The 11,953-nt window shown below is 39.6% G+C and overlaps 1 protein-coding gene across 2 annotated transcripts; it reads right to left on the reverse strand.

Moving 5' to 3' along the window:
- Positions 1-1,021: 1,021 nt before the first annotated feature.
- On the reverse strand, positions 1,022-3,544 carry LOC119889413 (signal-regulatory protein beta-2-like). Of its 2 annotated transcripts, XM_038700340.1 has the most exons (6): positions 3,485-3,544; positions 2,989-3,318; positions 2,213-2,572; positions 1,945-2,073; positions 1,802-1,848; positions 1,025-1,720 (listed from the first exon to the last, which is right to left on the reverse strand). In XM_038700340.1, the coding sequence occupies exons 1-6, from the start codon at positions 3,522-3,524 to the stop codon at positions 1,589-1,591; spliced, it is 1,038 nt and encodes a 345-aa protein (XP_038556268.1). In that variant the 5' UTR covers positions 3,525-3,544; the 3' UTR covers positions 1,025-1,588. The 2 variants fall into 2 exon arrangements, with proteins under 2 accessions (XP_038556269.1, XP_038556268.1); XM_038700341.1 differs by lacking the exon at positions 1,945-2,073 and having other exon boundaries at positions 1,022-1,720.
- Positions 3,545-11,953: the final 8,409 nt, after the last annotated feature.

An 11,953-nucleotide genomic window follows, 5' to 3' on the forward strand; every position in this document is an offset into this window, starting at 1 on the left:
AAAAAGATTTCACTTGTTTGCAGTAATGTTAGTTTAGCTGTCAAAAATGATTTTTTGGTTTTGTCGGTTCCAAGTAGGCATGGACCATTTCCGGTTTCAAGGTATCCAATGGGATGAAAAAGTCAAGGTTATAAAAGCACAAAAATTTTTGAGCAGTTTTTTATGTCAAGAACAGGAATCCCACAGATTGTGTGCAGCGTAGAGAGTAACACGAACCCTTCCCCTCCGGTTGGTTTGAGCAGTCAGTCTAGGATGGCCGAAGGTGGGGAACCCCTGAACATTTTTCCCTGTCTGTTTTTTCCATCTAGGGGAGCCCCACCCTCTTCGCTAACATCAACGTAACACTATCTTCAAATGAAGTGCTAAAAGTCACACTTAAGTGTGATTTAAAAGACTAGATGGGTTATGGCGCTGTTCAATGTAATGAATTTTGCTAAGGTCAGGAGATATAAATTTACTACTGATGACTGAGACATTACATAAAAGAAAATTAGAGGTTAAGCACTTCTTCTTCTTTTTCCAGTGCTGAAGTTACAGCCCTTTGTCATTAACCCAAATAAGTTTATATTGTTTGCAGGATGAAACAGATTACAACACCCAGCAACACCTCTCTCTACGGGCAGTCACAGCCTGTGCACTGCCTCCCACTGCTGATTTTGTAGGAGAGTATAAGCATTTCAGTTACTTTGGTAATTAAACACATGTGCCAGTATTTCTGTAAGATAATGATAGATGTCGTTAACATGTTAATAACTGACACGCAACAAAAACATTCAAGGAAAAACAACATACTTAAATTCTAAATATGTTTACTCACAACAGCTTAATGGCCATATAGTTTCTTTCTCCAAACAAGATTCATTCATGATGATGCAATATACTTATTTTCACTTACTCTGATCTGAATTTCTCTCTCCTGATACCAGTTTCATTGCAGGGTACTGGCTGATACTGAGTACAGATCCAAATTATTATATGGATCAAATTATGTTAATCTAGTATACAAGATTATTTAACTCCAATTTAAAATCTGTAAACCTCTTTATATTTGGTTCACCAGTACTGATTCAATGGATTGGACAGGTTTAACGATGTATCCCTATTTCCTTACTTGGTCTTTCATTTTGACTACAGTAGTTTTTCCTCAAATGGATTTTACTAACCATCACGTTTGCCTTTAACTTTTAGTGGTAAAAAACAACAATATCCATTTTAACATTAAAAATTTTACTTTGTGTATTTCTGGACATTTTTAACCTTTATTACAGACAGTAGAAACATGACAGGAAATGTTGGACAAAGATGCAACAAAGATCTCCAGGCAGACTTAGTTTATATTCGGCATCTTAACCACTAAGCCACAGGGGCGCCCCTCCCATGTGTTCATATTTGCATGAAAAAGACACAATCTATCTATGTTTAAACATATAGAAAAAACATATATACAACATTAAAAACTATAAACAGTATAACGTGTACAATACTGCCTTAAAGCCATAGGCAGTATAACAAACCCTTTCGCTCCTTACAGACTAACATTAACTGGATCATACAGCACCAACTGATGACAAACACACCTGTTAACTCTCTAATCCAACCCAAAAGCCTTGACAGCAGCATAGATCCCCTGTCTCTCCGCTGCTTTTGCATCCTTTATTGCACCATCAGCTTTCATCATGCCGAAGACGACAGCAGAATAAATCCATGTCTCCTCATCTCTCTGAGAAAATACATGAGATGGCAAATTTAAAAAGCTTCATAACTAGTTTAATAAGATTAATCCCAACTTTAAAATCCTTACCTGTTGTGTTTTCTGATAACCACTGTTTTGTTCCAGGATGACAGCGGCTGGATTTTGAGAAAGAAAATATATCGACATAAAAAGGATTCAGTAGTTTTAATTTAGTTTTAATTTAATAGAGAACTATGAGTAACTTCTATTACCGTTCCCACAATCCCTATTTTTTGTATTCATGTTGTAAGTGAGGAAGGCTATAACAATCAGACTTATAGCCAAGACAGCACACAGCAGGAAAAGAATTGCACTGGCCTTCTGTGACCAAAAACTGGCTCCTGGAACATTATCACAGGAAATAATGAAAGTTACCAATGAATCAAAGTAAATTACTTTTACTATTCCGTTGTGGTAAAATTGTTTTGTGTGTTAAGAAATTCAATAATTTCCTAATCAACTGAACAATAAAACAGTTACCTTGACTGTCCACTTTAGTTCCATCTCCAAATAATATCTCTCCACATGCGGCCACAGCACAGTAGTAAGTCCCAGCATCAGAGGAGCTGACGTTCTTAGAGAAGTGATAAACACAGCTTTTCTGAGAGTCAGATCTCTTGTCACATTCATCATGTCCATTTCCATCAGTGTAAATGATGTCTGGATGAGATTTATCTGATCCGGCTCTGAACCAGTACACACTGTGATCTCCTGGACACGTCTTATTCTCAGATTCAGAGAGGACTGAACACTGGAGAGTCATCGAGTCTCCTGGACAGTCTGGATCAGATATTGTCTGTCCCTGAATGACAGTATAGTTTGTTGTCCTCTGAGTTTTTCCTGCATAGTACAAAAATAATTTAAATACATCCCATAGTGACTTTAATAGTTTCACATCATATTCTGCTGAAATCTAGAAAATGGTGATTTGTTTAATCCAGTACAAGTATTCCCAGAATAAAATTTGATTGTTGGAACATTGATTGGAGCTACAATATAGACAAAGCAGATAAACTATTAAGACAATACAACTGGTGGCCTGTCAGTCAATCAGTGGGTGAAGTAATTGCAAACATTTTGGAATAAATAGATGAACTTTTTCTGAAAATCTATATGTAACTGGATGGCAATTTTGTGATTTTTCAAAACAGGCCTGCAATACTAAAAGTTCTTATTTTTTAACATTAACACAGTGCAGCTTGAAATCAGTGTCTGAAGCATCTGCAAAACTTAATAATAGTAGATCACATGATTACCTTTTAGTAACAAATATGTCCCACTCCATTCAGGATTTGCAGTCCACTCTGCTATTTCACAGTGATACATTCCTTCATCTTCTTGGATTGTCCACAGAATGGTTAAGTTGAAATAATTGTTTAAATTGTTTACACTGAATCTCGATTCAGAAAACTCCGGTGCATACTCGGGTTCCTGGGATTTCCGCATTGTCACAATTAATTTCAGAGTATCCCCAGCACTTTGCTTATACCATAGGAGTTTTCTATGGCTGATCTCAGTAATAGGCAGAGCGCAGAGGAAGGTTACAGGTTCACCAAGTTGAACTGTGGTCACTGGAACCAGCGTATCTGAATTAAATTAAATTATACAATACATTGAAATGTAAATGACATGACATTTAATGTAAACATGTTAGGATGGAAAAAGATACATCAACCACCATACATTATACATAATTTGCATGCAGATACAGATAAATGACAAAATATTTAGTAATTATTACATATAACTTACATCCTTGATGAAGAAGCAGTGTAACCCAAAACAGGATCATCTTGACACTGTCTTGTCTCTTGTTTGGGGACTTTGTGATTTTGTGAGTGAAGGCGGTGACATGACCGTGATAGGGCAGACCATCACATGCATCTGATTGGTTATCACAGGATATACAATCAAAGAGCATTTCATGCTACACTGGTCTTGTCCTGGTCTATGTAAACCTTATTATCTCTCAATCTTATCCATTCACTAAACTATTTGATGTTAAAACAGAATCATATTTTTCTGAATGTCTGGAGCTTTTTAACATTTCTTCAACATGCAATGGTTTTCATTTTTGGAAGGGTACATCCCATGTCTCGTCTCTGATTTTTCTGTGCTCGAACCGGAAGTCGTTCTGGTCTGCCTTCTTGCAAGCTGTCCCAGAGATCTTATTTCTGCTCCAAGGAGCGAACGAGAATCCATGAGTGAGGATACTCAAGAGCAGTCATCACAGAAGTCTTTTACTGGCCAACATTCCTCAGTGGATGTCAGTTATTGACTGGACGTTGCAGCTGTTCAGATTGATCTGAAATCACAGCATTACTTGAGTTTAATGCCGGAGTGAAGACAGAAAACAGATCAAACTCAAACTCAAAGAGAAAGATTCCCTGCTGACTGGCTTTATGGATGTGGCTTCAGTACAAGCCAAACAGATTGTTTCTCTTAGCGCAACCGCTAACATCCAGGACACCGTGTTTTGGGACCCCTTTAGCCTTCCCAGGCTTTCATCCTGCTTGACACCAAAGCATCAGTCAACCTGGGCTGAAGTGGTGGTCCGTGGCTGCAAGAGAGGCTCGGATGGGGCTGCCTCTCCTCCTCCGGCCTCTTCAACCGCTATGCAGCCTTGTCTAATGACTGGTCCAACCAGCGGATACACCTGTGGCTTCGAGTCTCCCTGATACGGATCTCTTTCGGCGCACAGATTCTGCTCAGTCCTGCTCTGGAACCCCACAACCGGCATCTCCTCGTCCCCTTTTCTCCCCAACCACACTAATAATTGGTGACTCCATAACCAGAAACATCCGTTTCTTTAACGCTACCACTCACTGCTTCCCCGGTGCCACCACAGCTGACATTTAAAAAAAAACTCCAGGACCTGATGCTGTCGCTCCCGTCCTCCATCACAAGAGTGATAGTCCATGTCGGAACAAATGACACAGCTCTTCGGCAGTCTGAGCTGACAAAATCAGATTTTAACCGTCTTTTTAACTTTTTAAAGCAGTGTGGAAAGTCCGTTTTTATCTCTGGTCCCATTCCCACAGTTGGTCGGGTGCTGGCCGCTTCAGTAGACTCCTTGGCCTCCACGACTGGCTCCAGTCCGCCTGCAGGGCTCATCGTGTGTGTTATGTGGATAATTTTAATATTTTCTGGCAAAGAATGTCTCTTTTTAAGACAGACGGACTTCACCCAAACAAAACGGGGCTCAGAAATGTTAGCTGCGCACATACAGCATGTGGTGCGGTCCACACATGATTTACGTGAATGACTAATCATTCATGCAGCACACCTGGACGCACCACCGGTCACTGAACAGATCTCTGGCTCACTGCCACAAACAACTGTCTCCACCTGCTGGCATGTAGAGCCCAGCGCTGTTCCAAAGACTTCTATTCCTGTCGTCATCAGGCATAGACCAGTAAACCGAAATGTGCACATCCCACACAGAAATATTAGTAATCTCTTAAGGATTAGGACAACTGCACCAACTCCAGCACCCAGAACAAACTCATTTAAAATGGCTCTCTTCAATGTGAGATCACTTTCAAGTAAGACTTTTATCTTAAATGATTTTATCTTGTCTGCAAATCTAGATTTTATGTTTTTAACTGAATCCTGGTTGCAGATGAATGACTATAGCCAGCTAGCTGAACTGTGTCCGCCTCAATATGATTGTTTTAGTCAACCGAGGGTCAGTGGTCGTGGTGGTGGGCTAGTGAGCGTGTATAGGAAAAATTTTAAATGTCATCAAGTACGCTGTGATGAATTTAACTCCTTTGAAGTTCTCACTCTTAAAGTTGGAGGGCTGCAACCTATCATATTTGTTATAATTTATCGCCCCCCAAAACCGCCTGGAGGATTTTTATCAGAACTTCCTGAATTTTTATCTACTCTGGTTCTGTTCTTTGTGGCGATTTTAATATTCATGTTGATGACCCCCACAATGTTAATGCAACTATCTTTTAAGTATGGCGACTTCTTTTAACTTCAAACAACATGTCAAAGGGCAAACACATAACCGTGGTCATACACTGGACTTGGTTTTTACCCTGGGTTTCAGCATTTCCTCTGTGGAATTGGTGGACATGACCATATCTGACCACAGATGTATTGTTTTTAGCTGCGATTCGCCTGTTACTCATGCCGCCTCACCAAGCTCCGTGTGTTCTCGCATCTTTAATGAACAAAGTGTTTCAAAGTTTTGCGCATTCTTTCAGAGCCAAAGCCAACACCTGTCTGATTCCAACACCAACAATCTGGTCGCTCACTTCAATCATATCTGCTTGTCGTCACTAAATATTACTGCTCCTCTAAAGGTTAGGCCTACGTCTAAAGCTAATAAGCAACCCTGGATAAATGACAGCATTCGCAGCCTAAAAAGGGAATGCAGCAAAGCAGAGCGCAGATGGAAAAAATCCAAGTCCATTACCTCAGTCTGAAGGATTTATTAATTAACTACAATAACATGGTTAAGGATGCGAGAACACACTATTTTTCTGAACTCATTCCTACACATAAACACAATCCCAGGTTTCTGTTTAAGACTGTGGATCAGCTGGTAAACCCAACCCCTCCTTGTGCCTCAGCTGGAAGTAATGATGACTGTGAATTGTTTTTATCTTATTTTACCAATAAGGTGGTGTCAATCAGAGCCTCTATTACCCCCGTGGCCTCTTACTCAGAGGTTAGCCTCACCAGCAACAAGAGAGTTTTAACCAGTTTTATCCCATCGACTTGTCTGAGCTTTTAAAAACAGTATCACAATTGAGAGTGTCCTCCAGCCCACTTGATGTAATACCTACAAAATTTTTACTGAAAGTAATAGATTCTGTTGGGCCCCATTTGATCTCTGTTTTCAACAGCTCCCTATCTACTGGTTGTTTCCCTGATTATTTTAAAACGGCTTGCGTGAACCCACTTTTAAAGAAACCTGGTTTAGATCCCTCCCTCCCACATAATTTTAGACCAATTTCAAAACTGCCTTTTATTGCAAAGATTCTAGAAAGAATTGTGTCCAAACAGCTGCTCACTGTACTGGAAAATAACAAATTATTTGAAAAATTTCAGTCTGGTTTTAGGAAGTACCACAGCACTGAGACTGCCCTGCTTAAAGTCACCAATGACCTTTTAATGTCTGCTGATGAAGGTATGTGCTCAGTCCTGGTACTCCTGGACCTTAGCGCTGCTTTTGACACCATTGATCACAACATCATGTTAGACAGACTGAGGCACTGGGTGGGGATCTCTGGTACTGCCTTAGAATGGTTTTCATCCTACCTGTCAAATAGGAAGTTTTGTGTGTCTGTAAACAACTATGTCTCCTCTTTCTGTCCAGTTAAATATGGTGTGCCTCAGGGGTCGGTCTTAGGACCCATTTTGTTTTCCTTGTATCTGCTTCCCCTTGGACATATTATCCATAAACATGGCATTTCTTTTCATATTTATGCTGATGACACACAAATATACTTGCCCGTCAGATCCACAGGCCCTGGAATGCTGAGTTCGCTTAACAACTGCCTTTGTGAAGTTAAAAAATGGATGTCAAATAATTTCCTCCAGCTGAACTCAGACAAAACAGAAATCCTGGTCATCGGGTCTCAGCAGATGGCAAATCAAATACTGCCTTCTGCTGGTTCCCTAGTAAATCACATTAAGCCTGTGGCAAAGAACCTTGGTGTTTGGTTTGATAGTAATTTAAATTTCGAGCAGCACACCACAAAGCTTGTTCAATCATGTTTTTATCAACTTAGAAATATAGCAAAAATTCAATCTATGTTAACTTTTAAGGACACCGAGACCATTTTACACGCCTTCCTCTCATCACGCCTGGATTATTGCAACAGCCTTTTCACCTGTTTAACCCAAAAATCTATTGATTGACTCCAGACTGTCCAGAACTCAGCTGCCAGGCTTTTAACCAGAACAAAGAAATATGACCACATTACTCTTATTTTAGCTTCATTACACTGGCTCCCAGTATGTTTTAGAATTGACTTTAAAATTCTATTGATCACTTTTAAAGCTCTTCATAGCCTCTTGCCTTGTTATATTTCTGACCTTTTAGTCCCATACGCACCAGCACGTACCTTGAGATCCTCGGGCAGAGGTCTGTTGTCTGTTCCAGAGTCTCGACTGAAAACTAAAGGGGACAGAGCGTTTGCTGTCAGGGCCCCGAGGCTCTGGAACAGCCTGCCCGAGGAAATCAGGTCTGTGAAGGACCACTAACCACATTCTTATTAGAAATTTATTAAAATTTTTATTCCATTATTTCACACATTAACTTTTGTTATGGAGACAAAGAAAGACTACAGAGTAGGAGGGTCTGTCAATAAGAAACACTTCTCATTTATCATCATTTCCATTCAGTTACGTGAGGCCGATAATTCCTGAGCATTGACTTTGATACGAGTTAAATCATTTCAAAATATCCCTGAAATCTTTACACCCAGCAGCCATGACCTTATGAACATTAGGTTTCCCTTTTTACTGCCAAAACAGGCCTGACCTGTCGAGGCATAGACTCCACTGTGTCTGCACTGTTTGTTCTGACACCTATCTATCAGAATCAGTGGAAATTGTCCTACATTAGCTCGTCTGTAGCATTGGACCCCATGGGTCAGCCTTTACACCCCACATGCATCATTGAGCCTTCGCCATCCATGACCCTGTCACTGGTTACTGCTTTTCCTTCCTTGGACCACATGTGATAGGTACTGACCATAGGTGCAGACTGTTTTGGAGATGCTCTGACCCAGTCGTATAGCCATCACAATTTGTGCTAGTAGAAATGATTCCTGTGTCTCTGAGGAGTACATAGTATGCATACAGAATGCTGACAGCTGGTCTTGGCATCTCTTGATGATGCAAGGAAATGTCAGTGCTCAGTCAATCACTGCTAGTACAATAAATGGGGATGTGGACATTGTTTATGTCAAGGTGCAATGTGAAAGATATGGCCAGAACTTTAAAACATTCAGAAAATTAACACACATTATCAACACAATGAAGAACTAACAGTTGTTGCAGAGATATCTACTCAAGTTAGCATGCTAACCAGCTAGCCCTGTTAAGTAACAACGCTTTGTACTCCAAGAAGCAATAGGCCATTAGTATAGCAGATCTCTTCCTGTAGTTTTAGCTGGGTCACCTAACTTTTTCATTTGAATATATAAACAAAATAAACAAGAAAGGAAATATTTTTACACCTATTTTTAAAAATACAATCCAATATATTCTGAATTGAAGTTTATTTTTTTACTAATTAAATAGCTTTAAACTCATCGTAAAACACACTTCATTTAACCTCAACAGCTCTGGTAGGGTCAAAATAAACCCTTAACACAGTAAGATGTGAAAATATTCTGGCTCTACACTCTGTGGCAGCTTCTCTGATTCTCGAGCTCACTCCTCTCCCACTTAACACCTCTCCTGTCCCTGCCTGAACACACTGTGTCTTTGTCGTACCATGAGTCAGAGTCCTGGTCGAAGCCTCTGTAATACATCGTGGCACTGTATTGACTGTGTTCACAGCAGGTCCGGCCATGTTCCCTGGAAGGTAAGCAGTTGACAGACATTATCTATCAAATCATCAAATTATGACCTTCCCACTCTGTCAGTCATCTGTTGTGAAACACATGTGCAGGGAGAGCATACCAGACAGAGTTATATCCATCGTACAGTAACTACTTTATTTATATTCAGTTGGACAGAAGCCTATTGCAATATGCATGATGTGAAAGGCAGAGGGATATTACTACTCTATTGCAGGGTGATAACAGAAAGTCATGCAGATATGGGCAATATTTTAAAGAAAGATTTTACTTAACCTAAAGACATCCTGGGTCCACATACAGTATTTACAGTGGGGAACTCTGACAATTTGATATTAGGCAGTATACATACAAGTCCAGAGTCTGTAGCAACAAAAACAATACTATACAGTTAAATCAATAGTTCCTTAACAAAATTTTGTCTCAGTTTCCTTTATGAATAAGACACACACACAGTGAAATATAAAGACAAACACAGAAGAAGTAACAACTGCAAAATGTAACATAAAAGCTCTGCAATAAATACTTTGTGTCTTGCTTTGTGCTTTCTATTTTATTTAAAACTAGCTATGAATTTTAATAAATTTATGAGAATTAATACCCAATTATGAATTTTAATATTCAAAAATACATTAATCCATCTCTCCTCTCGTTAAAAAGGGCACCACCGGAGTCGTTATTATCCTAGAGTCTCCGGACCTCTAGGTAGCTTAATAATTATACAATTATTCACCAGATCAGTTAGGTAATAATCGCTCAATTATCTTAAATCAATCAGTCAGTCTCATATCTAAAGGGTCAATTCTCTTGGCAGGGACGTAGAAATAGGCAACACACACAATTCCTTGATTACAGTGAATTTAATAACTAACTAAAGCGATATAATTACATTAAATACATCAGGGCAATAAACAATGGCTGAACAATGAGAATGGAGGTTCGATTGTGGGAAGCATTTGACTCATACGGCAACTAACGAATGCAATTAGATGATAACTCGGTTAAATTTGTCTAGGGGTATAAAGATTCCATATGCTGGACTAAAGAAAAATGGATTAGCAACTATTGGACGTCACTGACCACAGAATGTAGGGTTTTGGTCTTACTGCTTGCGTTTCTTCCCGCTGGGTTGATGGTAAACGGCCTCACACTGGCAGAGTCCGTGCGTTCTCGGTTAGGACAACTTAAAGCTGTCGGCCAGTCGCTTTCTCTGTCAGGGAATTTCTCCGGGGTCCGTCTCTGGAAGGCTTATGGAAGAAACTTGCAGTGGGTCAGGTTTAAGTCGTCCTTTGTGGTTGCTGGCGAGCCACGTGGCGTCGTCCGACCTCCGTGGGCTTAGCTCGATGAAAAAGCTTAAAAAGGTCAAACAGTTCTAAGTTAAGCATTTTGTAACAGCAAAACAATTGTCAAATTATTGGTCATGATAAATGAGTGAATACATTAACGGCATTTTGACGATGGTATGTAATACTTATTTCGTCCACTTGGGGGAGCTCAGGTTACATGAGGAAAGCTTACATTAATCCGAACAATCTTTCCTTAGGAACTGGGAAATTTAGTTATTTAGCCTTAAATTCAAACCAGCAATTAATAGAGTATAGTATGAGATTTCTTTATCAACATTTCTAAAGGAATTGTGTGAGAAAGTATTATGAACAAGCATTGGTTACACATAAGATGAAGGAGTGTCCTTAATCTTGCTGAAAATAAAAACACAGCAAAAGTAACTTATTTAGATTCTTTTTAGCCATAATATCAACAACAGATAGCAACAACATGGTAATATAACTACTCAAATAGAGGCAAACGTAATCAAGTAACTAAAAGATTATGTAATTAAACAGTTAATGCTTTGAGTCTTTGGAGACTGCAGACTTTGTTTACACAAAGTTCAGGACGGTCCATGGTGCTCTGGATTTTGCAATAGTGGACACAGATTGCAAATGCCATTCAATGTTTCACTGGTTTCAATCGTTTGATAGGCTACGTCAATTACAAGCCAGCTAGCGGTGCATTTGCTGCCGTAAAAACTGTTTGCGGTTGGAGAAATCCGGAAAAGGGACAAGTTCTGCAATCACAATGCCGGCACAACATTATGATGTCTGTCACCCATCGGCAGTGGACAATGTCAAGTTTAGCTATTTTTATGTTGCTTTACTGTTTATTTTGCAGGTTAGCCTGTTGAGCTTGGCATTCTGTGCTAAATGTGGCTATAACATCTATAAGGGATGCATGATAATCATCAATCCGATAAAATATCCGCAGATGACAAAATGTGTGATTTTAAACTATCGGAATCATATCGGAAAATTAAATTTTGGCCAATAATTTAGCCGATGAGAATCAAACAATGCTATAACATGTGCCGCTGCTATTGTTGCGCTCTTATCCGTCATGTTGCTGCGCCTGGATCGAGCCAAGCAGACGTGGGTGCAGGCAGCTAGAGCCAAACAAAAATGCTATCGATGGTTCGGCTGTTTTTCACTGTTTAAGAAGAAGACAGCTAAAGCACATCCCAAGGACTGAGGTTTTAGGTCTGGACCTGCTTTTATTTTGTACCATAGACAACTCACTTTTACAGTGCTGTTTGCAGTTCAGAAAATATATGGAGCTTGGTTGTTATGGTTTTACATAAAAATAAAATGTGGCACTGACATATAATCTTCTCCCAAGT

Source organism: Micropterus salmoides, unplaced genomic scaffold (assembly GCF_014851395.1).
Source record: "Micropterus salmoides isolate LMB-PRFRI ecotype aquatic unplaced genomic scaffold, ASM1485139v1 Ms_hic_scaffold_5, whole genome shotgun sequence".
NCBI lineage: Eukaryota > Metazoa > Chordata > Actinopteri > Centrarchiformes > Centrarchidae > Micropterus > Micropterus salmoides.